Consider the following 26,585-nt stretch of genomic DNA (forward strand, 5'->3'; position numbering starts at 1 on the left):
ACGGTTTTAATGAACAGCTTCTTAAGCTCGGGCTCTTTCCAATTTCCGGCTGGCCGGAGAAAAAGGCCCGACTCGTAAAACTTGGGGGGGATGGTACAGTTTGTACAATTTTTTGGCACGAGTCTCGGGGTGGGCAATTTAAGAAGAGTCTGGGAGAGATGGCGGTAGACAACTGTGTCGTTTCTTAAATTGCGACCCAAAATTATTCATCATTCACCGAGTGTTTATGTAATTGAAAGTAATTTTTTAAGGCTTTTTGGGAGTTTAGAAAAACACACAAGCGTCAATTTGAATTGCACTTGCTAAAACCACCCCACAAGGCCTGCAAAATGCTTCCCACACTTTATGGGGGTTAACAGTATAAACTTCTTCTTCTTGTTTGGCACAACAACCGCTGTCGGTCAAGGCCTGCTTGAACCCACTAGTGAAGTGAGCTTGGCTTTCAGTGACTTAAGGCCGGGCTACATTGATCGTACTCCGTAGTGTAATTTTGATTTTCACTAGCGCATCTGGCGGCTGCTGGTGGAAGCTTTTTTTGGTCATCGAGGGAATGGTCGTGCCGGATCTAAAAATAAAGTAGTTTTTTCATCTTTTTTTGATGCGAAAACGGCTGAAATACTTGCAAAATATGTTTATCTATCAATTACTAAACTTTTTCAGTCCAGTTAAAGTAAAAAACATGGAAAAAATAACATATTTTCTAAAGCGGCTACAAATTGTTTGGCAAAATGCTTCGGTCAGCCGCCGCCAGATGCGCTAGTGAAAATCGAAATTACACTTGCGAGTACGATCAATGTAGCCCGGCCTTTATTGTTAAGGCCGGGCTACATTGATCGTACTCCTGAGTGTAATTTTTGTGAACGCGTACGCCATCTAGCGGCGGCGGGTCGAAGCTAGAGGCTGGTATAATTTATCTGTCAAAAAGTGTTTTGGGTCGAGGAGGCTATAATTTTACCCAATGATGGAAAAATGTTGGAAGATGGGGAAAAATGTTGCCTAGCGCTTTGTATGAATGACGATTTATCCACCAACAACAATTAACGGCCTATTTTGTTGCAATTTATGGACGTTTATAAACATTTCATACGGCATAGAAGTAGCCTGCTCGAAACTTGATGAGACACCAAGTATGAATAATTTTGACACATAAATTATACCGACATCTAGCTTGCGCTGGTCGTCGCCAGATGCGCTGGTGAAAATAAAAATTACACTACGGAGTACGATCAATGTAGCCCGGCCTTTACCATAGAAGGATAGTCAGTCCTACGTATGGGGGCACGGTCTATTCGGGGCTTGAACCCATGACGGGCGTGTTGTTAAGTCGTACGAGTTGACGACTGTACCACCAGACCGGTCCAACAGTATAAACTGGTGCATATAAATCTTCCCTTTTGCCGGAGTGATGTGCATACCTTTTCTGCATCTTAAAATAAACGAACCGGGAGCTTCTGACGCATAGAAATTGACGCATTAAAACACTTTCAAACGAACTCTGCCCGGCCCGGCACGCCAGATGAGGATTCATTTCCATTCCACGAAACACACGAACGACGGGCGGGGGCCGTAAATGTAGGTCACAACTGCTGACTGCTGCACGTACGATGAGTTTTTACACCAGAGACAAACACACAGGGAGAAAGAAAGTCATCGCTGTGGGATGGTAAACCCTGTTTGGCTATTTGTTGATAATTAGGTAAATGTCTTGGGCAGCCTACATGCTTGGGTGAAAGAGAGTGAGAGAGAGATCGCACTGGGAGTGGGTGTTAAATGTGTGAATTTTATGACACATATAACGGAACTCAGGTTCCTCTAACTCTCGTAGTGCAGCGTACTGATGTTTGTCTTCTTTTTTCCCCCTTTTTTATGAACAGGTCATGTGTTGAGAGACACCCTGCTTCTCTGTAAAGCAAGCAAGAAGCTGATCGTCTGGCAGTGGTTGTACAACCACACCAACGACGACGACGACGACGACGACGACGACGACAACGACGACGACGGTGCAAGACAGTAGCGGGGAGCATTCACCCCGTGGTACAGCCGGCAGCCGCGGTGCCACCGTGCAACCGCCGAAAACGGCGCTCAGCGGCAGCAGCATCATACTGCAACGGCGGCATCGACGCGGGCCCTCGCCGTCAGCGCAATCGGTCGAAAATGTGATAGACCCATCCGCGGACGGACGCTCCGGAACCTCGATCGGGCAGCAGATCGCCAACTACTTTCTGCGCATCCGGCGCAGCCGCTCGTCCCACGCCGTCACACACACCGCCGATCCGACCGGTAGCCGGAACCGGACGAACAGTAGCGGTACGGGCCAGCAGCAGCAGCAGCAGCAGCATCATCACCATCACCATCACCACCGTCCAACGTCGTACGGTGGGCAGCTGACGAGCTCGGCAAGCTGCAGCTTCGGCAGTCAGCACGGCGACGGTGACGAGGACGACGAGGACGCGCGCGTGGAGGAGAAGCAGCGGCTGCACCAGACGGTAACCGTGGGCAACAGCACCCAGTCGTCCGCCGGCATGGCCGCCACCGATGGGCAGATCATATTGGCCGCGTCCCGCTTTGCGCCGGACACACCGCCCGCCTACCTGCGCGACTTTGCCAAGTGCGATCTGCCGGCCGTCGGCAAGATCGTGAAGGGCCAGTACTACAGCCTGGGCGTGCCGACCCTATCGAATCCGTCGCTGCAGAGCACGGCCCTGTTTCTCAACGCCGGCCGCAAGTACCAGATCCTCGCGCAGCCGATCAAAATCAAGGAGGGGCGCAAAAACACGCACGTCGGCCCGAAGGTGCTGATACCGGAGACGTACCCGGGGTACTTCGAGCTGCTGAGCGAGGACGGCCGGTCGACGCGCTGCATCGAGAGCGTGCTGGAGCTGTCCCGGCGGCGCAACTTCCGCGTGCTGGTGCGCGAAACGGTGCGCTGCAACCACAACAGCAAGTCGCTGCACGCGGGCGAAATACTCACCACGATCTCAGACAATGGCAAGTACCTGCAGTGCCGCACGTCCAAGGACGAGGTCGTCAGCCTGCCATTAGAAGCCAAAGCGAAGTTTTCCCCGATCGCGAAGGAGGACAGCATCAGCGGCGTGCACACGGTGCGCAATCTGCTCCAGAAGCGCATGCCGGTGACGGTGCGGCTGGTGCACGGGGCCGCCCCGAAGGGGCTGAAGCAACCGTTCGTGCCCGAGCTGCGGCTGCTCGGGTGCGTGGAGGTCGATCGGATATTCGCGCTGCCGCTGCAGAAGGACATGGATTTGGTGTCGGTGCCGCTGAACGCGAAGATCAAGATACAGCGGGCGAAGAACATGGAGCAGCTGGACCATTTCATCGAGTACTCGCGCTTCCTGGACAAGGCGCAGCGGCTGCTGGTGGATGCGCGCGACCGGCTCCAGATCATCGACCTGAAGCTGACGGACAAGGAGAAGAAGGACTCGGCGAAGGCGGTCGCGGCCGCCCACAAAACGATGGCCTCCACCCTGTCCGGACTGACGGCGAACGGGTACGTGCTGAAGAAGAGCAGCAGCTGTGATTCGAACCGCTACTCGCCCGAGATTGCGAGCGGAAGTGGCGGTGGTGGAGGGGGTGGCAGCCAGAACGGTTCGATCGCGGACGAGTACGACGAGATCGACCAGATCTACGACTACGTGCGCGGGTTGGCCCCGCTGCCCAAGAATCTGTACAAGTTTGAGGCGATCGAGCCACCGCCACCGGGTGGATCTTCACCGCCGACCGGTGCCACGACGCCACTCTCGAACGTGCTGCTCGGGCCGGCGACGCACCAGCACAGCCTCAAGACGGTGGAAAACATGAAGACGGCCCAATCGAACGTCCTGAACAACAACAACAACAACAATCACTACGACACGAGCAACAACAATTATTGCAACATTATCAAGTACTCCAACCACACCCAGCAACAGCCGTCACAGCAGCAGCAGCAGCCGCAGGCGCATCACCACCATCATCATGGCCATCACCATCACAGCCATCATCAGCACACGGCTTCCAACAGTCTCGAGTCATCGTCCAAGCACGCCCTCAACGCCATCAACAACAACAACAACCATCACAGTGGGCACAGTGCGACTACCACAGGGCCGATCGATCACAAACCGATCCCGCCTCCGATCGAGACGATACCGGGCAAGAAGCTGCCGGAGAAGCGGCAACGACCAACGCTGCCGAAGCTGTACTTCAAGAGCAGCATCGGGATGCATCAGAAGAGTCCTACACCTGGCACGACCGCGATCAGTCCACTAAGCGGTGGTGGTGCTAATGGAGGCATAGTGCATCATCCGCCGATCGCCATCACGCCCAAGGAGATCGCGGTGGAGCCGCAGAGTCCGCTGTTTCACATCCGGTAAGAGAACTTCAGAATTCTCCAAAAAAAAAAAATCCAACTCCTAACTGAGTGGCTTCTCGCTCCATTTCAGATACAAAAGCCTGAGCAGCCTGCAGCGGCCGCGACCACACCGCAGCAAGACACCCATCCAGTCACACCGATCTCACCCTCGCCGAAGGGCCAGTCGTCCGGCCAGGACAAGAACCATCTGCTCTCCAAGTCGGCCAGTGCGGCGGGGGCCGGTCCGGGCGCCCGCGAAGGTACGCTCGACTCGTCGCGCAGCGGTGGCCGTACGTCGGGCGATTCGGGCAAGCTGCCGGAGAAGAAGTCCCGCCGGCTCAGCCGGCCGCGCAGCCTCTCGAACCTGGTGTGGGATCTGCGGCCCCACAAATCGTCGACCGAAAAGTCCAAGAAGAAGCTGTACCTGCACCAGTTCGACCGGCAGCAGGGTACGCTCTACCTGTAACGTGTGGATGATTTTTTTTTTTGTTCTGTTGTTGTCCAGATTTCCTTCCAGAGTATAGTACGGTTTAGTCAAAGCGATTGATGGCGAGCGCTATGGGATATGTCCAGAGCAGGGGAAATAGGTGGCGTATGTTGTGTGCGAAGAAGATAGGGCATTTTGAAGAAAGAGAGAGAGATAGAGAGAGAGAGAGAGAGAGAGAGAGGGAAAACCCCCTCCGGAAACAACACAACAGTTTGTGCGCCCAGCTTTTAAAGTCTTCTCCTTCCAAACTCTACTCCTCCTTCATGAACCTTCTCTTTAGTCGTCTCACAACTCAACTCACTGTGTCTTTCTCACTTGTCCAATGTGATCCATGTTGTGTGTGTGTGTGTGTGTGCGTGTGTGTCTATGTATTGTGTAATAGTAGAATGGATTATAAACAGCAGTTAGTAGTCTAGCTTCCTCTTCCCCCCAAAGTAGAGGTAGACAGTAGCCGTAGTAGAGTGGCAATGATAGTAGCAGCAGCCGCAGCAGCAGCAGCAGAACGTGTCAATCCACAGATGATTTGCTCGATGTTTAGACACAACACCTACAAGAAAGCAGAAAGGATAGTAGGAAGAGGATAGTAGCGATCGGCAAACAGTACCGGTCAAATGGCCAGCATCTGCAGTACACGGCACGCTTGTTATTGTTGTTGTTGTTGATCGGGTTCGCTCCACAGGGAGCTGCAAGTAACAAGATTCCAATTGGAAAAGAGCTTCACACAGGGAGGATCGAGTGATTAGTAACGAACGGACGAAAGGCTGGAAATTAGTGTATTAGTAGTAGGGTTTTTCTCTCTCTCTCTCTCTCTCTCTCTCTCTCTCTCTTTCTCTTTCTCTTTGGTGTTTATTTTTTCCCCCAAATGTTCGATTGTCAAACATTCTTTTTTTTTTCAACTCCTCACTTTAGTTTGCTATTTAATTTTATTTGCCATCGTCGTCGCTAAAGGCTGTGTGTGGTGTTTTGAGAAACGTTTCAGTTTACAAGTTTAGTGCATAGAAGTTTAACGTGTAACGCCGCCCGATTAGGGCTCGATTTGGTCGAGCTTTTCCCACTCCTCTTCGTTTGAATTAGGCTTTTCAATTAAGTGATTCGGTAAGAAGGCGCACCATAAAGCGCATACAGTAGTAGTAGTAGTAGTAGTAGTAGTAGTAGTACATTTATACACACTCTGCCTCGGTGCACACGACCGCGAGACTATGGCTTTCCCGCGCGCTTTCCAGTGTGAAAAGGAAGGAAGAGACCGGGCAGGAAGACTCGAACGGACGAACGAACGAACGAACGAACGAACGAACGAATGAAGTATTTGGTGTGTATGTGTGTGTGTGCGTTGTTTTAATTCAGTTTAATTAACAAAATCCCTCTTAATAGACGCCCTGTTTGGGGGTAGCCAACTCCCCCGCGCACACAGGTGCAAGTGCATTTCTGTGTTTGAAAAATCCAAGTTCGCTTGCTAATCGACTTGCAACAGGTGTACGGGGTGTGTAAGTGCATCTTGGCCACCTGTTTGCAAAACAGCAGCAGATGAAATTTTTATTTTTCAACACATAATTTCTCTAGAAAAAACAAACACACACTTAAAAACATAAAAAGAGAACCAAAACCACCACAAACCACACAATGTGCGACAATCTGGATACAGTGCGTGTGTTAGGAATGTGTGATTGTGCTTTTTTGTTTTGGATTAGTGTCCCCTTGTTTGTTGTGCTTAAGATTTAGTGCTCTCCCTTTTCATTTCGTCTGCCTCACTGCTCACTACTACTACTAGGTCTGCTTACACTGCTAAGTAATTGATGATGATGATGATGATGATATCCTCACCAGAGTGCTGAGGAGGCAGAACCTTCCACACGCTAGGTGTGCTAGGTGCCGCGCGCTAAGGAACAGTCATTTTAGTTCTTAATTTAAGTCACTATGAATTAATCCCCCCCTCGTTCTTTTTAAATAAACAAAAAATGCTCTATCAACAAACGATGCGCGTGAGTGAGTTTTTGTTGCGATGTTTTGTGTACGAAAATGCATCCCGAAAGCGTCCTATTCTATGATTTAGTTTTAAGTACTGAGAATCACATTGAAGTACGCATCTTTTAGGGTACTTAAAAATCACCATAAAAATATACATCACACTGTAAAAGTCAGCTGAGAGACAATGCACTTAAAACATCTCCTCCAACCTATACCGGATTTTATTAAACTGCATATCGTGTATGAGTATCTGGCTAAAGCAAAAGCGACACAACACCGTAACTAATTAATAAACAATTTAAAGACAATTTGTTTCCATTAAATTAACACACTAAAATAAAATAAAATAGACAACGATAACAAAACGAACAAGCTATGTGGAGGCATACATAATTTCCTTCACCTTCGCACACAAACCATCCTGACTGTCCTCTGGCTGCTCGTTGATGCTGCAAGTAGTAAACAATAAGGGCATTAGTATGCGATGTCGCGCTCTTACTGTACTTAAACACCAATCCACACTTACTAACTCTCGATCAGTACCAGCTTGTTGAAGTAATACTCGCGCGACATCTCCACGTTCTGCATTTGCATCGCTAGTTCGTTAATCTCCGCACTGAGCGCACTGATCCGATCGTTCGTTTTCTCTCCGCCGGCAGCTTGTGCTGTGCAGATAGCATTGCATGATTTGTTATCGATACAAACACTCCTCTAATCCTCAGAAAGCACACATCCAACACTCGCACTTACCTCCCGCAGCATCACCAACTCCACCGCCAGCGGCACCCTTTTGCTCCTCTGCGTGCTTTCGTCCCGCCGACCCGTTCGTGTCACCCGCCCGCTTTACCGGCCGACCAGACGAAACCGGCCGAGCCGAACCGGTGTTGAGCCGTTGGGTCGGCCTGAGCGTGCTCGGCGTACCGTACCCCATCGGGGCATTGTTTCTCGCCAGCTGCGGATCGTACTCCTTCCCATCGTAGTTGGCGTCGTAAAACTTCTTGAACCACTGCAGAAACTCAAAGTTATCCTGAAACCGGCCCTTGGCCAACCGATCGATCGGTACGGCTTTGTTCACCTTCATCTGGTTCAGCGCGTTCTGGAACATGCGCAGATTGTTCAGGAAGTCGTGCTCCACGTTCGTGCAGAACTTGACGCGCCTCAGCGCCAGACAGCCCGGAAACAGGACGTCCATCAGCTGACAGTAGGCGGCGCCGGTGCACAGCTCCTCCACCTTCTTAAACTCGGACAGCAGCGTCCGGTTCACCCAGGCCAGCAGCTCGATTCGCGACAAGTTCTCCGTCGTCTGGCCGGTAAAGTGTACGTTGACGGCCATTGCTAATCACACAAAAACGGGAGGACACAAACTAACAACGGCGATGCGCGAGGATTCACGATTCTGTTCTGCAGTGAAACGAGCAAAGCTTGCTGAGGTGTTTTGTGCAGGTCAATGAGACAATGGTGTACTGTATCGTTTGATCGTGGTTAGGTTCAAAGTAGGCAGGTGTATCTCTCTCGTTATCTCTCTATCCTGCTCTCGAAACTAGTGCAAATCCTGCTGAGAGACTTTTCGACAAGCGGGGTTTTTGGTTCAAGTGAGGTTGAACATTTTCATTGAAGCTCGGTCAGAAATACACGAAAGAAAGAAAATTAATATGATTGTTTATTAATGATGGCATTTTAACAAGCAGTTTTATTTATCAAAAAATCTTTTATTAGTGTTTGAAATTGAAATAAAATTAAAATAATAAAATAACGTGTAGTTTCCCTCCTTGCTTCGCGTACAGCGACCTCTAGTGGTCAATAGCCAAAACTGTGTCGGTTGCGTACGAGAAGTTGCGTGAAAGCTGGTAGGCAGCATGCGCTCTCACGTTTTTCGGTGCGTAGCTGCTGAGAGAATTTAGTTCTGCTGCACAATGAGCAAAAAAAACTGGTAATGAATAGAATGTTTGAAAAATGTCGAATCTAACAAACCGCAGTAAGAATCAGAAGAATAATATTGGCGTCAATGTATCAAGAAAACAAGTTAATTGCTAACAATTAACCCTTGAAGGTAGACTAACAAACTGCTACGAAGCCGGACGTGGTTCTATTCATAGAAGAGATTGTGTTGCTGTGAGTAAAACTAAGCCTAAGATGTTGTTAAACTGTTGTTGAACCTAAGAGTAAGATGAAATATTCATAAAAAATCTTCCTTTCATCTTTTTGGTAGTGAGAAAATAAGTAAAAAAAATATTTAATGGCTTGAAAAGTTGAGGAAGAAATAGTCACCCATCACAATGCACAATCAATTTAGCAAAGGTTAGTTCACACCAACAAGTGTAGAGATAATGTGGAAGTACTTTTTTCTAACTAAAACTTCAAGCAGCCAAACATCGGACCGAAAGAGCGCCACAAATGTGACGCACGCCTGTTGCCTGGTGTCGCCTAAAGTTGATCACACACTGTTTTCTCAGCGGAGAGACTCACCTCGCGTAGGGTCTCGCGCTAAGCCTTTCTCACGCTGCTCTTCAGTTTTTCTCAACAGCGTGAACCGTGCGGACGCAAAGCTAATTCGCTCCCCCCGAAGAAAGCCGCTCAAACATTTCTTGGGAAAATTGTAACTGGTGACTTCCCTTTTCTCTCCACGCGTGTGTGTGTGTGTGTTTGTAGGTGTGTGAGTGTGTGTTTGTGTGTGGCTGTGCTCTGCTAGCCAGCACAGTGTGTGGTACAAGGGAAAATTCGTTCAGTGCGTAAGGCGTGAAAAATCATTCCATTGCCGTTGGGCTTACTCGCTCCCAGCGCTCTCGTGTGTCTGTGCTCCGTGACATCATCATCATCACCGTCATCGCCATCATCACCAGCAGCAGCATCATCTGGGCGCGTTTGCATCCATCGGCGGTGGTGTAAAAGAGTAGTAGGCCGTGCCGAAGTGACCGGGTTGATCAAATCGTGCAGAAGCGTTACCGTGAAGAATTTAGTGAAAAGTTTGTATTTTAGAAAAACTGTTTTCAACCACCAACACACTACTCACGGGTGAACAAGTGAGGAAGCTGCCGCAGACAAGCGAATCATCTGGTAAGTGCCGTTTTCCTAGCATGCCCGCTTTCATCATCAAATTTTCCCTTACACGCGGTAGATATTTTTACCAATCAAGATGTGTTTAAGTCTTTTCCCCTTCTTCTACGAAACACTCAATGACGAAGAGGAAAAGGTTTTTGCATACAAAGAAGGAAAGAAATGCCAGACAGTCAGCATTCCTTCCACCCGGGCTCTCCAAACACAGTCCGGCAGCCATGTTCGATTTTTCCTCCCAGCCCACTTGGATGCTGTGCACGGGTTGGAGCAGGCCCACAAACGCGCCTACTGCGGTCTACTGCTTCTCGCCACCTTTTCATCGGCTTTTAGGCGTATAAGGCGCCCAGACCTCGTCCTCACGATGAGTATCGATTTTTCCTGCTCGCCAGGAAAAAACAAGCCCTGCGAGTGCGTGGCTGCTGGAAACTAATTTCACTCTGACAAATGCGAATAGAAATGTCAACTCGCTCGGGGTTGGGTGAGTGTGTTGACGTCGTTTGATAACTTCCAGCAGTTTTGCCCATTTCATGCCTGACGCCGCATCTAATTACACTGCAAGTCAGGCCCGTTTGGATGTTTCTCGAACCATTCTACCGGGGGCCCCCTCCCCCCACCACCAACCCGGCTAGTAAATGGCCATGTTGGGCTAGCGCGCGCGCCAACGCAGACACTATCGCGGGTTTCTTCCGCAAAACCTTGCGTGTGCTGCCAAATATGGTGATGCGGTTGCTCTTGAAACTGTCGCCGTCCCTTCAGCGCCTGGCAGCGCCGCCCTGCTGTTGACCATCGCTTCACAGCTCCATTCCTGGGCCCGGGATGGTGTAGCACCTTTTAATGCAAAGTCAGTAGATCGGAAACAGTGGATGACTTGTGCGGGGATGATGCTGACTCGTGCGTTCCGTCACGAGCCAGGGCGTCATGTTTGGAGTGATCGAGCCAGAGATTTGCTTATTTTGCAGTTGTGTATTTTATTTACATATATTGCTTTCCTTCAAAGCACGGGACGATCGGCGTCTTGGTAAGAGCTCACCGGAGCTTGTTTACCTTGTGGGGGGGGGGGGGAAGATCACGGAACGATCGAAACGTGTCCGTGTGGGAGAAGTTTCTAGTATGGATGGCAAGACGCTGACTGCATTCTGGAAATGTTTGGAGAGTTTTCGACAGCCATAAAAATGCAAAAAAAAACACCGACTTGAAATGAATTGAATTGATGAATTGAAGGAATTTCTTTGGATTGGAGCTCCTTTAGTCATTACGGCATATGCATCCAAATATGTAATGTATATCTGTCACATTATCAGCGTATTAAACACACATCCTTTAGGTGATATCTGTGATGAATGTTACGTTATTTAAATTTACCCATATTAAGTATTTTGCCACGTTTCTGGATTTTTTTGCAAATGCACGATACGTTTTAAGGTCATAATTGAATCGCCATAAACCGAACACCCACGAGAGCCGACGACTAGGACGTCTAACCCACCTTCACACTGGGCGGTTCAATTCGATCGATCGATAAGTCTAGACTCCAGGCACCGATAACACCCACACAGATATCAAACCGACCTGCAGTTTGTCAGTTTGAGTTCCATTTCTGGTAGTACTATTTCTTTTGCTTCTCAGTCTCTATTTAACGAAAAAAAAAACGTCCACAAATGCGTCGTGATGAATCAAACGCAACTCATGGGAACAGATGCGTTACCCTCCCGTACCCGTGACCCAGATGGCCTTGGCCTGTTTTGCAATTAAAGCAGCTTTCGGGCAGGGGAGCAGAGAAGATCCTGCATCCGCCTTCCGGTTTACCTCGCGAAGATACACCAAGATCGTGACCACATACTACCGCTTACAACCAGTTTGCCGGATCGAGCGATTGTCGTGTTGCAGCGGATGTGGTGGGCACACTGATGCTGGTGGTGTTTTGGGGGCTTATTTTTTTATTGCTCTTTCATTCCTGCTGGCCACATAAGCGCGAACACCCCATGACGTAAGCGCAACCTTCGAGCTCAATCAGCGAACGTTTGCGCCAGAATACCGGTTTATGCTTCAATGCGCGGTGTAGTAAGCCATGAACTGACGAGCCAACGGCCCACTTCTTTTGTTGATGAATTTGGCAAAAGTACGGTAAAAATGGGTGCGAGATTTTGTTGCATTCGTTCGGGTGGTTTACTTTCATATTTTGAGTAGTTGATTTACTTTAATGTTTGGGACCTGAACTGATACCGAAAACATTCATTTGGCTTTCTAATACATTTTATCTTTTTTTTTACTGGCTTAAACACTTTTAACCAAATATCCAATTTTTGAAAGATTATTCTTTTTATTGCTTTTATACAATTTAAAATCTTTCTTTCTCTGACTTCATTTAACATTTCTTTCAAGACTTTCATTTAACATTTTGGGCAGCATACAATACATTAACCATTCTACATCACAACTCCCTCCCTCATCTAATTCAGACCGATTGCAGTTGTATTAGTGAAGCTGTAATAGACTTCCGAGAGCGAGAAGGAGAGAAAGAAAGAGAGTAAGAGCACGAAAATCAGCTGAAAGCGCATCATCAGATGTGGTGGCGAGTATTGTACGGTCCAAAACAGTTACCTGCTCCAACATTAGATCAGTCGGCGGAAGCTGTGAACATCGTTCGACAGACAAAACATACCGCAACCGGTGAGCGGATGGGAAAGTGCAACAAAAGGGGGGAAAGGTATGGAGAGTAGAGGGTAGAAGGGTGGCTCTCGCCCTTTTTGTGTACGATTGGAGTATTGGAGAGTGCGATTCCCTCTTGTTTGGGGATTGTTTTTTGAAACCACTACCATCATTAACGCTCTCCGCAAAGCAACACACACAAGCGATACAATGGACAATTAGAAGGAGAAAGAGAGAGATGGAAAGGAAAGAAGAGAGAGAGAGAGAATGTGTGTAGGCATTAGAAAATTGTTTGAAGAGACAGAAGAGCGCTCCATAAAAATCGCATGGAGCAGATGGGAATGTATTTCGCTCTAACAATCTCACGGGTGCTCCATCAAACTGTTGGAGTGCTCTCTTTCTCTCACTCTCTAATCTCAAGAAACCATACGAGATGTATGGGATAGTGGGGCAACGGGTGATACTTTTTTAGATGGCTCATACATTTGTTGAACGATGCACTTTGTAGTACTAAAAATTATATTTCTTTATATTAAATTTATGTGGGTCAGCTACAAAATAATGTTTATAAAATATAAATAATTGCTTTGGTTCACAAGGCAAAGTTGTTCGTTCGGTTGTGGTGTTGTTTATTTTAATAGAATTTTATTTAATTTAATTTAATTTAATAGAATTTCCTTTCATTTTTCAATCTTCTTTCAACATAACAACTAACAACTATGAACTGGATCAATCTCGCACAAAAAATAAATTGTAAGCAAATACACTCAAAAAAATGGCAAGAAAAGAGAGTCTTCTTTGTGCCCCACGCTCCCTTAATACACCACGTCAAACCGCGTTGAATGCCGCGCACTAGTTTTTTCGCTCAAATCGTGTTGAACGTCCCAGACGGAAAGGTTTGTACTTCGTCGCGAGCACACGAGCTCCGTGTATTAGAAAGCGCCATAGTGGAATTTTAGTGTGCTACACCTTTGTGCTACAGATGCTTGTAGCCTTTTTTTCTGTGAAGCCTTGTGAGCCATGGACCGCAAGAGTGTGTTGTGAACAGTGAAGTGATTGTTACTTTATCGTAATTTTGTTTGAACAGGAAGATAAGCGGATTTTAAAAGCAAAATGAAACGACAAATGCAAATGCACCGCAAAACCACTCAATTACCTCGTGACGGTGTGTGTGTGTGTGTGTGTGTGTGTGTGTGTGTGTGTGTGTGTGTGTGTGTGTGTGTGTGTGTGTGTGTGTCTGTGTGTGTGTGTGTGTGTGTGTGTGTGTGTGTGTACGCAAGCACGCTAATGTGTTGGAGTGTTGAACCAGTGGGTGTTAGTGATGCGGCACGCCGTACTGCTTTCGCTGGTGTTGTTGCCACAACAACCAACAACCAGGCAGGAGGCGCTGGAAAAGTCGCTCAAGACGTTTTTTAAGTTGGTGGAAAAATCGGTTCCCTCAAAAGTCGTCCTACATTTCGGTGTCCCACCCTGAGGGATAGAGGGAAAACAACGTTTCGAAGTTGGAATTTTTATGTGTTTGAATGTTGTGCTCCCCTTTTTTGCGCTCGGTAGTGTTGTCTCTAACGAAATGTTTGGTGTGGTTGTTGGTGTGTGTTAGTGCGCAAGGGTTTCACAGAAGGGACGCCCAATAGCGCCCGGTTGCCGTCGGAATGATCTGGGGTTGTTGTTATTTCGTACCGGGGGAACATGGTCCCTTTTGCGGTCTTTCACGCCCCGGGGGTATCGGGTTTCAATCACCAAGCCGCGGGGCGACCAGGCAACGACCAGGGAACGAATCCTCGTGACTCATACAACCGGAGTGGGTCTTGTTGGGTTTGTTGGATCAAATAAATATGAACGACTGTTGGCTCCGTTGCCCCTTACTTTGTGTGCGGTGACTCACGTACCTTCAGACGGTTGGACGGGAATTATCCAACCGTAAGGAACGTGCCGGACCGAGTCGTCGTCATTACGTCTGCGACACACGCGAGAAGTCATGCAATATTGGGGTGGCTCCCAATAGCTATAAATCTTTCTCTTTCCACGCCAGACGAATCGCTAGATTGTTGATTTGGGAGTGTGTTAATGTGGCGGATTGCGTTTTGCGAATATTGTCCCCATTCCCCATCCGTATGGTTTGGTTTTCTAGGCTCCACGTCAACTGCTGCAAACTTTGTGCGGAAAGGTGACAGACGTAGCAATGCGAAAAAAAACAACCAAAATAAACAGGCAAACAACCAACCGGCACCACCGTCCGTTATCTCGTCTGAAATTCCATGCCACCGCTATCATGCCGTGCTCTGTGCCGTGGTCGTTGGGGAAGTGCGCGAGCGCGTTATATTTATCGAGCCTCTCCTTCCAATGCCCTTGGTGCATCACCAATGAGAGTGGTATAAAAATAACAAAAAAAAACTTCATATGCAGTTTCTTGAACAACCGTTCTCCCATTGCCCGCGTATCAGCTTTTTCCCCTGGACTAGGGCAGAGAAAAATAGGCTTTTCCGACTGCCGTGCCTTTTTACCGTTGCGGGGGATGAGTTGGGAACGCGTGGCGTGCAATAGTAGTAGCGGCAGCGGAGAAACTGTGCCTTCGCCCCACCGGTATTGAGTACGGTAAAGATTATAATAGACCGCACAGTCGAATGTAATTAAGATCTTGGGAGGGTGGAAAATAACAACAACAGAAAGGTAAACACAACTACCGCCAGCTGTGTAGCTTCTTCTTTCATTCCACTGATATGCTCCAACGCCAGATCGGTTTACGATTAATGAACACACACACAACACAGACAGTGGTACGGAAGGTAGGAAAGGTTGTAAAAGGAAAATTTACTACACACGCTTTCACTTTTCACCGACCTTATCTTTGGATGATTTGATTGTGATTTGCAAGGCATCATCAAGCGAACCTTTTCTCCTATTGTTTATTTATTACCGTGAAAAGAGATTAATTGCTAACAGTGTGTCATTCAACTCGTAGCAGTGAAGAAGATGTAGGCTCCGTAAGAAGAAGTTCTCACTGAATGCTACAACCAACCAATCAGACACGTATGCAGATTGCTGAATGCTTCTTGAGATATGTCTGAAGTAGGAGCTGGGAGTGTGCTGAATGTTGGTCAAGTGGAAAATGTCTTCTCCTCTGCGGGTTGTGCTTTAGATACTATCGACCACTGAAGTGGAATGAACCAACATGTAGCGCAACCTTAGGCGCTGTAACAACATCCTCAAGTACTCGTCGTGGCATGTCTTCATCGTCTTTCGCCTTCTCGATCAAGTGCTATTCACAGTGCACTTAATGCATCGTCTAATAAACCGCCGTTTCGGCATCGGCATCAAATCCGGAAGCTGTGCAGCCAGCTGGAACACGCGCCAGCCTTACAAGGTAGCGTTCAGGTCAGGTGCTGCAGTCGGAAACGACAAGCGTAAACACACAAGACGACAGGTTGGTTTCCATGCCGGTCATGCCCGAACGCACAAGACGTTACGGATCGCTGGCCAAAGACAAGTAGTAGCAGTCGATAGATCAGATTTGATCGGGGCGGATCTGAATGGCAAACGCTACACAACCGGGGACCGTTGAGTGTCAATCAATAGGCAATGGCTTCCGGAAAAATAGATCCTCTGATAGCTATTGGTTGGAAATGGTATCATGACTTTTCTATGCTACACATCACACTCCATGCAGACAGCAACCTCAATTGTTCTGGATTGATTTTATTTGGAAATTGGGATTGGGTTGAAGTTCGACTCGAAATGGTGTGACCTCCCCCCCTCTGTGGAAGCTTCAAGTGTTGAACTTCTGTTCTGTGCCCGAATTGTGACCTCCTTTTTTTCTTGTTCCTGACGCAATCCGGAACTAGACTAGCAGCACGAATTCTGACGAGTTGCTAGTTCTAGCCAACCAAACAACTCAGTTCTAGACAACTCAGCTCCAAATGCCACAATGATGCAGTAGGTTTATTCATCCACGCAAGCAAGTAGCGCAACAAAACAGTTCCCCCCTTACCAACAGACCCCAGCGCATTTATGTCATCATTTGCTTGGTAGTCGGCAAGTCGGCGACTTATTTGGACGTGATTTTATTTCCAGCTGCGGTGCGAAACTAATTAACATATCCATCACCATCGATCCGTGCTCATCGTGGGGAGGTTGTGAAGTAACGTTTCTTACCGCACGTTACGTGTATTCCTTCAAAAAATCCGCCAGCAAGTCTATCGATCGCAGTGCCGGGGGAGCTACTGCAAAGAACCTTTATTGGTGTGGGTGCCAAATAAACAAAAAAACATCATCGTAGGATCGATTAATGAAAGTAGTAAAAATGTCCTTCGCACAGGGTAAGAAAAGGATTTCACTTCAGGTCACCCACCCCTAAAGGTAAGGTGTTGAGGAAAAAAGCAACGATAGGGGAAATATAGCATGACTCCTTCAACTTGACTCGTTGGGGAGTGCTCGACTGCTAAGACGGGGCTTCTAGATTCCTCCTTCAACTTGATTTGGTTGTTTGTTCGGTTGGTTTCCTATAAGAAATATGAATTTGTATTTTCTAGCATTTAAGCCCTCTTGGAGTATCGTTTATTTCATTGATTTCCACCAAATGTTTAATGCAATTTTAGTTCTCATTTTAGAGAAACACAATTTCTACTATACCACCCCGGACCAGATGAAAGTTGAATTAATTTCCTTTCTCTACTTGCCCCTACCTTTTTTGCGGTGATCCCTCGATGTCCCTCGGCCATCGAACGAGTTCAAGTTCGCGTTTTCCCGATTTGTGCATTTCGTGCTCGTTCGTGTGGAAATTATTGCATCATGTCGGCTACGGCCGGCTACAGGCATCGATGACCGCAGGTGCTACGCTATAACAAACTTTCCCTTTTACTTTGCGCCGTTTTCAATGTTCCACCGCGCGAACGCAAGCTCGAATCGAATGGTGTGTAATTGAAAAATGCATTGAATTTTAAAGCAGAATGAGGGAAAAGAAATGGAGTCTCACGAACAGCACGATGGATGAGTTTATCAGATAAAAGTGAAGAGTGGTGGAAGAAATGGATGAATGCTTAATCGATCCTGTCATTAGCCAACTTCAAATAGAGCTTTAATGCGATCGAGTCAACACAATTATTCGGGAAAATTATGCTTGTTTTTTTGGGATTTGGATTTGTGATTGATCCATTGTGCTGGCCTTATTAGTGGGGTGATTTTGTAATACATTCCCCCCGTTGATCCACCGGACCAAGCTGGATTAACCAAACTCTGGAGAGCGTTCCGAAAAAGAAAGCAAAAAAAAAGCTCTCACTGCCTTCCCTTCACTCATAATATCACTCGTATCACGTTTGAATTGATGGCTTAAATATTCATGAATGTCACCCTTTGCTGGGAAAGGTGGACGACGCGTTATGTGTGTGGTGGGCATGGGAAAACCGGGTCAATGGACGGGTGTGCGATGTTGTGGCTCTCTTTCTTCCGCAAATGATGAAAAGCCAACGGACCGAAAGCCACAAACACACGCTCCCGTGGTGGGTCCGATGCCGGTGGTGCCTACCTGTCGTAAAGTCAGCGAAATGTAACGTAGCCAAGGTTGTGGGGGGGTTTTGTTGCTGGACAAACGGCAAAGAAGGGCTGTGGCACCGGAGCAAGGGGAAGAAAGTGGAAAGGAAAACTCATTTTTCTAAGCTTTAATAACATTTATGGTGTGTTTTTTTTTCTGCTCCATTTTCATTTCCATTTGCCTTTGCCTTACCCTGCACAGAGCACAGAGCTGATGTGGTTGTAGTAGAGAGAAGAGTTGATTTTCTCATTTCCCGATGTGTTTTTTTTCTTTTCCTTTTCTTTGCATTTCAGTTTCAATTTGTCGTCGTTAAGTGGGGAAAGAATTTATTCTCCTCCCAGCACGAAGTATTAGGACGGAGGTTCGCCCGGGAAGCTACAGGCGCTCAACGACATCGCAAACGAACGGAGTGCAATCATTTGTGATATTAATATTTACCTATTTATTACTACTGCAAAGCTCTACTGGTCTGACTGGCCTCTAGTGAGCCGCGACGGTGTTCGATTGTTGGCAGTGTGTTGTGTAGTTAGCGTGAAGTGATATTGTAACGAAATCGGTGACTAATTGTGTAACAAAACAAAACAAAAAAACCATTCCAAAATCATGGAGTTCCGCTTCAACATGCATCCCCTGTTCCGGGCACGGATTGTTCGGATAAATAACTCGCTGCTGCCGACCGGCTTCGTTGCACAGTCCCGCCGCGTTGCACTGTAAGTAGTCATTTTTTGAAATATCCCAATTTTTTATTACATTTTTTTGCGGTGATTGCCTTTCTCACGGTTTAGTTTCACGTCACAAACAACGAAATCGGCAAAAATTAGTTTCAATGCTTACTACCAAATTTAGCGCCCCGCGTCGTGGGCAGCAAGTCATTAGTCTTTTATATTCTCGGAACGGAAAGTTAAGCCCATTCAATTTTATTACACAATTTTATTCCACTTCCTTCTTTGCTGTTGACAATTGTGTCGATAGCTGCTGTGTTTCCCTTGCTTTTGCTGTGTCCACCTTTCGTGTGAGAATAATGGCAAAAATTATAAGCTATTAGCGAAATTTGTCCGCTTTCTGTTCCGCTGTTTTCGCGTGACAAAAATGTGGTAAAATTTATTGCTGTATTGTTACGATCGTTTGCTCTTTTTTTCTCAGTTTTTGTGTGTGTTTTTATGTTCCTGTGTTTCTATTCTTTTGGCTAAACCCAGGCCCAGGAAAATTGCAAAAGTGAAGTTATTTTTAATAGCATTTGGTGTTGGGCTTAAGACAGTTTAGATGGCTTATAGAAATCATGTTATGCTACAGTGAGATTCCCGATCAAGACCAGCTGAAGCCAGTTTAGTATCCAAAAAAATATAAAAATATTAAAAATACGTTTGCGTAGTTAACTGATCTCAATTTGATCTCAATTTTGAAGGAGATCTTCCATTTTTTAAAGGACAAACTCTTGGGGGCGCCCCTTGTGGCAAAATGTGCAAATTATAATGGTGGAAAGCAATAAATAACCACATAAATGAAGATAGCCACTTAAAAATATTCAGCTTGAACCACTACCAACCAAAAACTGCCATTAAATTGAATCAAATAAAGCCCAAATCAGTATTCGGGTCATTTTAAGTTTCTCATTTTCTTAGGTACACTCTCAATCCTATTCTCGCTAGCCTCAACTACCCCCAAAATGTCCTAGTGATTATCATTTTTATTGCCATAATTATTGCACATTAAATCTTGTTTGGTCCCCCAAAAACACACATGAAACAACCATCGTCCCGAGTCCAAAACAAGGCACCATTACTCAGAGCACAACTCCTTTCGCACAACGCTGCCCTGTGCACAGAGTTTAAACACGTGTTTGTGACCATTTTTGCCCACTTCCAAAATTAGCGAACCCATTAATCATACCCGGGTGGAGCATCTAGGTGTGTCTGGGAAGGGGTTTCCTTGCTTTTTTTTTTGGATTTTGTTGGCTCTGTGTAGCATCACGTCAACACCTTGTTTTGTTCGTGCGGAAGCTCAACACCTCGGGCACCCCGCGGTACTGTTTGGTAGTGTTGATGAGCATTAGCATGCGACGGGTGTTTCCGACACAAGCAGCAGCAGCAGCAGCAGCAGCAGCAGTCCATCATGTATTAGATCACGATCAGTATTTTTCGTTGTTGTTTCGATTGAAAACTGTGCCGGGTGTGTCGGTGCAAGGTGGCAAATGATTTATGGCCGGAAGGAAAGGTGTTGTTAGTTTTTCCCTTGCCCACGATCCTGTCCAAAACAAGCGAAAGGCGATCAAAATTCGATTAACACTCTCTTCCGTCCGCTGGTGTGTAATTATGCTATGCAAACTGTGCTCTTTTTGTTGCTGATTTATAGACAAAATAATTCCCTTTTTGCCCTTTACATTCTCTTTTTATGTGTTTTTTTGTTTTTTTTTTGCAGCGATGCCACGGCACAGATTTCGGAGATCATTAACACGATCGGCTCGATGTCGGCACAGGCACAGGGCCTTTCCGTTCCGGTAACGACCGCCCAAAAGCTGCGCAACTCGGACCATCACATCTATCTGATGTTTGAATCGAACGACAGAAAGTAAGTTGCTCCCGGATAGCTTTCAATCATTTTCCCTTTCCCAAAGAATTACCTATAAACCATTTCACTTCATGATCCTTTTTTTCTTCTTTTAGTGGTTTCGTCGTCGGCATACTGAAGGTGGGCCGCAAATCGCTGTACGTGTTTGATCCGTCCGGCGAGACGGTCAACGTGACGGCACCGTGTGTGCTCGACTTTTACGTGCACGAGTCCCGCCAGCGCGGCGGTCTTGGGCGCGAACTGTTCGAGCATATGCTGCGGGAGGAAAACATACAGCCGGACGAGCTGGCGATCGATCGGCCGTCCGAGAAGTTGCTCGGTTTCCTGCAGAAGCATTACGGTAAGGGCGCGCTGTAGGGTGTAACCGACGCCACGGATAAGGTCGACGTGCGTGATTTGTTCGCGGGCGAAGTGGCCACCGCGATGGTCCTTTGGTTCCGCACGCTTCTCCGATAACTGAGGGAGTGGAGTGGTGTTGTAGGTTGTGCTATAGGCAGGCTTTGGAGGAGCACACCACCACTGATGGATGGTGTTTAAATCACGCGATTTCGCTGCACTGCGCTACCGGCGGCACGCGAAAGGAGCGTGCAGCGTGCGATTGGAATGGAATAAGTGCTTGCGGTGATAGCTCACGTCCTTACGTGAGGGTTAGGGATAGAGTAAAAAGATGTAGAAAGGAATATATCGTTTAAAAATATCCAGAATTTATAACTATCCATTAGCCATACATTTACAAGGAAACAAGTCTCAGAAATTCAAAGAAAACTTCAAGAATTCATATAGACATTCAGATTTTTATGATCATAGCATGCTTCTTTTACTGAACGACTACTACTCTGCTCTATTCCCACACAGGACTGTCCAAGAAGATTCCACAGATGAACAACTTTGTCGTGTATGAAGGTTTCTTTGCCAGCAAGGCCCAAAACTCGACCGACATCGATGGTCGTCGCATGCACATCACTGCTAGGTAAGTTTTGAAGAGCTGAAGCACTCTGCCTAAACCACCGTCTAACAAATCCTGATGGATAACTCATAGGCTTCATGAGAAGAGTTAGACACTAAACGGACGGGCGCAATGGGTGTGGTAGCGGGCACTACCTTTAACATCCGACTAGCAAAACCTGTTTGCAATACTAATGCTAATCCACTTCTCAATATTCATCTTTTTCTCTTGACACTTCTGTAACCTCCTGTAACCCAATCCTTTCTTATCCTTACAAACACATCCTCAACACACACACACACACACACACACACACACACACACACACACAAACATCTGCCAAAATGCACCACCGGCTGTCACAGTCCTAACACGAACCTGTTCGGGCCAACGTTTACCACGACGGAGGAGAGGCGTCGTTCCACCTCGCAGACCCGAACGAACGTCGCGCCGATGCCGATCATTGCCCAACCGCCGGTCGGTCGGTATGCGGCCAAGCGGCCAACCTGCAGCATGGCACAGGTAAATCACTTTTCCAGCGCGGTTGGTAAAATGAGCTTTCCCGAGGAAAACACGGCGAACGGGACACAGTTTCCCGTTTTTGTAAGGATGTAATCTGTCGCGTGTACACGTTCCGGAAAATTTGCATTTTTAACCCCTTTGTGATGCTTCGCTTGTGCTAATTATTTCTATTTCAAGCAGCTTTTCTGTGTGTGTGTGTGTGTGTGTGTGTGTGTGTTGTGTGTGTGTGTGTGTGTGTGTGTGTGTGTGTGTGTGTGTGTGTGTGTGTGTGTGTGTGTGTGTGTGTGTGTGTGTGTGTGTGTGTGTGTGTGTGTGTGTGTGTGTGTGTGTGTGTGTGTGTGTATGAGTGACATGAATCGGGACATTAAAAATGCAAGAAATTAGATTTTATCACCTGTCAGGGGGAGAAAAACGACAAAGGAATGTAACATTCCGGCTGCTTATATGTTGCGTGCCTTTCGAATCAACGTGAAACTCTGAAGTTTTAGTTTTATTTCTTTACTTTTGCTTTAAAGCAGGGTGAAATTCTTGGAAGGAATGGAACAATATCTTTCTCCCTCATAGTTGGAAATTACTGTCATAGCGTTTGGGGTGAAATTGTTGCATGTTTAATGTAACTGTTTGCAATCACGCCAACAAACTGTGTGGTATGTGGGGCTAGAAATTCTGTATTGTTTCTTCGCCGGCCAGCAAAGCACCTTATGGAACTGTCGTGAAAGTGATGAAGAACAATTTAGGCAAATAGTTTATGGACAATTTCCGAGTGTGCACAGTTTTGTTTAGTTCAGGTGCTGGGGCTCTAGTCCCAGTTCTTTGTTTGGTTTGCTTCCAAGTAACTAAGGAATTTGAGGGAAATTCTTGAGAAATTAACATTACGAGGTCCTATTTTGGTGTTACTGCAAACTTGGACCTCGCAACAAAAGTAAGTATCGTACAATTCGAATTGTTTCAGTTGGTATGGATTGGTTATTGAGCTTACTTAAAGTCCCTAAAGTTTGCATGAACACCAAACAAACCTTAGCAGTGCTGAGAAGATATCTTATACCAATTGCTCTAAGATCTTTTATCAAGATCGTTGTCTGGCAGATCTACATTTCTTTAAATGCAAGTCTGCAGTTCTATGTTATGATGTGTAGTTTACTGCTATATCTGCAATATCTTCAAGATCTGGTATAAAAATTAACAAAATCATGTTATTCTACGTTCAAAGAATGTCAGATCTTAATTGTTGGTCTCTTAGATACTCCCCAATTGACATTTTCGAGCACGTATAACCGGGAATTTGAATTCCCTTAAACTGGAGCCTTAAACTTCCTTGAAACTGCACCAGTTTCAGGAAATTTAGAAAAAAATCCTGTAAAATCAACTGTTATGCGACTTTTTTTTTGCTTTCTTCCAAATTCGATCGGAAATTATGTTTCCTATCGTTATTGTGGGTCATGTTGCCATTTTATACTTCAATAGTATCGAATTTTTTATAAAACAACGTCACACAAAATTCGATTTTGTTTTTCATGAAAAATCAAAGCTACGAATTTAAATGAGCTCGACGGCATAGTCCATCGATAGAAGAGAGTCTAATTTACGAACACGCCAAATCTTAGCGCTTTCAACACACTTGATCACACACAAATCCACAATTTCAGGCGTATCGAATACTAATCGAGCAGATATGGAAAAACATTATCGAGCAAATGTCACTTGGGTCGTTATCTACCCGTTTAGGTAGTTTCCTCATGTTTCTCCCTTGAAGGTTTGCCTTACAAAGGCATCACTGTGTTGTAAAATTGCATATCAATACTGATAAATCATCACTTTGTAATGATCTGATTGCTTCATCGTTTATGCAAACACCAACACCAACCACGCCTGCTGCTGTCACGGCAATCGATTACACATGCCTCCGGCCTCTTCCGGCAGGACGTCCGCCTAGTTGCATTTCAATTAAACGCCCACTAATCCCCGGCCGGCAGTGTTTCGCATGCATCCGATAGTCTAACTACTGCCCAGCGTCAGCGTACCAATGGCATGTTGGTGGTAATAAATCTTTGCGCTCCTTTTTTCCCTTTGCTTTCCTTTCCAAAACAACCTTCCAAGGACGCGTTCGCTTTAAAGTACTCGTTATCGTGCGGCGGGCGCACGGTTTGCGGAACTGCTCGTGCTAACTTAGGTGTGAACTGTGGCCGCAAGACTGCATCGACTTTGCGATAGGATCAGATCGGATACATGCAAAGCAAGCAAACATGGCACATACACAGACACACACACACACTGCTTGCAATTTACTTGTGCAAAGTGTGATGGTTCAAAGGAAAAGAAAATTACCACTTTTTGCTTGGATCGTTAATGGGAACTCCTCGTACGTTATGCGAAGGTTCTTGATTTGCCCGATTGATTGCTCAGTTTTTTGTGAGCAGGGCAGGCTATCCTCCTGATCCCTGGCCTTTTGCGCGGAATTGCTTCAGGTCAGGAAACATTTCTTTGATTTGCGATGGCAACCAGTTATGTCCTTGATTGCGCGGTTGCACATTTTCTTGATCGTTTGTTGTGGTCCAATTTTGAAGAAACTGCTGCACCCTTGGCTGGAGCTCTCCCGTACAACTACCCACAATCATGCAATCTATCCGCCGTTGGTCAGTTTTTCACGCAAATGATCATTTTAAAGTAGTTGGCCTCATTGCTTGGCTCGGTTTAAAATACACTGCGAACGCTTGCACGCAAACGCCAAACTGGACGCTTGATGGTTGTTTCTGAAGGAACCTAGTTTTTTCCCCACACGCAACCAGGGAGGAGCAGCAGTGCAGTGCGATGGTGTGCAGCTTGTGTTTTTAAAGCCATTTAACTTTAAACAGCATGTCACAAATGTGGACCACGAGACACACGATTCTCACTTTCAGCGGGAACATTGGTAATGAGGTCACGCGAACGGTGTGTTCTACTATGCCTTGTGCCCGCCGCCGTGTTAGCTGCATTTTCATTGTCAATTTCGGAACGTTTGAATATTCGTTATGAATTAATTAGCCGCAGGTGGAGAAGGCTTCTAACAGCTTCTCATTTTTTTCGGTTTATGCTTGTTGCTAACTGCTTTTTTATCAAAACTAAACCAAACAAGAGGTGCAAAATGTCGTAACGCAATTATAGTGCCATGCAGATTGCAGCATTTTAGGCGGTTTGTCACGCATACTGGATACAGCATTTAAATCCGCCCCAAGGTATGCAATTTGCATCAACATTTCGTCTTAATTTAGCACTGCAAAGTTTCCCCAATTGAAAAAATTTTTTTTTTTGTGTTCTGAATACAATAAATTTAACATTTTTCTATTTATATTCGCAATAAATTATAATTAATATCCTCTTTTTTTCAGATAATTCACAACAGCCCCACAACAGTTTCAACGGAACCGAACAGGTAATATTCAATTTTTGGGCAACTTTACAACAAACGAGCAACAGTTTACCCCCTGCTACCTAAAAAACACACCATTTACGGTAGCTTATTTAGCAAACATAAGATCATCAGCTTACATGCACGCTTTTGTCTTTCGTTTCAAACAGTTGTTTCCCTTCTCTGTTCATTATTTACCCCATTTGTTTGGTTTTGTTTGTTTTATACATGTTTTTTTTATTTACTTTTTATTTCTTTCCAGCAATTTTACCTAAAAAAAACACTCACCCAAAGGCCGGAGGTCACTGATTGGCTTGTAATGTATGTCTTTGGTTTGCCCCTACCCACCCCGATGATGGTTCGTGTATTTAAAATTCGTCTAGGTCTTTGCGAAATCTAGCCACACTGCGATACCTGCGTACTCTAATATCGTGTTAAGCACCAGTAGCAATTAATGTACCGTGTCTAAATTAAATCTTCCCCGGTCGAAGCAGGATTTACTTTAAGTTGTACGGCCCTTTGCCCCTAATATTAAGCTCACTGTATTCGTTCGTCGTCTTCGGATCTGCTTTGCAGAAAGTTTATAAAATCGTTGAAAGTAATTTATTAAACTCCCAAGTGCAATTCCTGTTCAGGCAGGGTTCGGTTCCGTTCAAGTGTTGTGTTTGTGTACGCGTAAAAATTGTTGTGCCGAGCTGTGGCCAACAGCACCCCACGGCAGAGCAACACAGAATAAAATCGCACATTGTTCGCTTGTTACGCAAAGTGTCTGTTTTCTTTTCTCTTCCCTTCCTATTGTGTGTGTTTTTGTATGTCGTTTGTTTAATTAAAGTTTCGTTTTTGCTCGTTTAAGGATGTGTTTTGTATCACCATTTGAAGTGTGTTGCTCATCAACCGCAGGCAGCTCTTCCTTTTCCGCTTAGAGTAGTGCAAAAGTAGTGACTTTGTAGCTGGGTAGCGTGGTTTGGTAGCGCACTATGACTGGAATTGGTTTTTTTTCGCTTTCTCTCTCTCCTCTCTCTCTCTCTCTCTTCCTTCTCTCTGTCCTTTTCTTTCCTGTGGCAAATGTTTCCTTTTCCCACCTCCCCGTTTTCTAGCACCGCTAACGCTAACGCTAATGCTGCTAATGGACAC

The 26,585-nt window shown here is 46.1% G+C and overlaps 2 protein-coding genes and 1 pseudogene across 3 annotated transcripts; 2 read left to right on the plus strand and 1 right to left on the minus strand.

Annotated features, from left to right (window-relative positions):
- Positions 1 to 1,868: 1,868 nt before the first annotated feature.
- On the plus strand, positions 1,869 to 6,802 carry LOC121602791 (annotated as a pseudogene).
- Positions 6,803 to 7,000: 198 nt separating this feature from the next.
- On the minus strand, positions 7,001 to 8,260 carry LOC121602790 (microtubule-associated protein RP/EB family member 1-like). The gene is made up of 3 exons (XM_041931557.1): positions 7,551 to 8,260; positions 7,327 to 7,465; positions 7,001 to 7,249 (listed from the first exon to the last, which is right to left on the minus strand). The coding sequence occupies exons 1-3, from the start codon at positions 8,131 to 8,133 to the stop codon at positions 7,174 to 7,176; spliced, it is 798 nt and encodes a 265-aa protein (XP_041787491.1). The 5' UTR covers positions 8,134 to 8,260; the 3' UTR covers positions 7,001 to 7,173.
- Positions 8,261 to 9,297: 1,037 nt separating this feature from the next.
- Positions 9,298 to 26,210, plus strand: LOC121602792 (alpha-tubulin N-acetyltransferase). Of its 2 annotated transcripts, XM_041931558.1 has the most exons (8): positions 9,298 to 9,854; positions 18,324 to 18,740; positions 20,449 to 20,598; positions 20,694 to 20,938; positions 21,454 to 21,568; positions 21,910 to 22,066; positions 25,432 to 25,475; positions 25,714 to 26,210. In XM_041931558.1, the coding sequence occupies exons 2-8, from the start codon at positions 18,634 to 18,636 to the stop codon at positions 25,724 to 25,726; spliced, it is 831 nt and encodes a 276-aa protein (XP_041787492.1). In that variant the 5' UTR covers positions 9,298 to 9,854; positions 18,324 to 18,633; the 3' UTR covers positions 25,727 to 26,210. The 2 variants fall into 2 exon arrangements, with proteins under 2 accessions (XP_041787492.1, XP_041787493.1); XM_041931559.1 differs by lacking the exon at positions 21,910 to 22,066.
- The last annotated feature ends 375 nt before the right edge of the window (positions 26,211 to 26,585 follow it).

This window comes from Anopheles merus, unplaced genomic scaffold (genome assembly GCF_017562075.2).
Source record: "Anopheles merus strain MAF unplaced genomic scaffold, AmerM5.1 LNR4000626, whole genome shotgun sequence".
NCBI lineage: Eukaryota > Metazoa > Arthropoda > Insecta > Diptera > Culicidae > Anopheles > Anopheles merus.

Coding starts and splice junctions, on each gene's coding strand:
- LOC121602792 (XM_041931558.1), top strand. CDS start 18,634: ATGGAGTTCCGCTTCAACATGCATCCCCTGTTCCGGGCACGGATTGTT. Junction 21,569..21,909: donor CGCATGCACATCACTGCTAG/GTAAGTTTTGAA, acceptor CGGCTGTCACAG/TCCTAACACGAACCTGTTCG. Junction 22,067..25,431: donor CAACCTGCAGCATGGCACAG/GTAAATCACTTT, acceptor TCTTTTTTTCAG/ATAATTCACAACAGCCCCAC.
- LOC121602790 (XM_041931557.1), bottom strand. CDS start 8,133: ATGGCCGTCAACGTACACTTTACCGGCCAGACGACGGAGAACTTGTCG. Junction 7,466..7,550: donor AGTTGGTGATGCTGCGGGAG/GTAAGTGCGAGT, acceptor CTATCTGCACAG/CACAAGCTGCCGGCGGAGAG. Junction 7,250..7,326: donor CTGGTACTGATCGAGAGTTA/GTAAGTGTGGAT, acceptor TACTACTTGCAG/CATCAACGAGCAGCCAGAGG.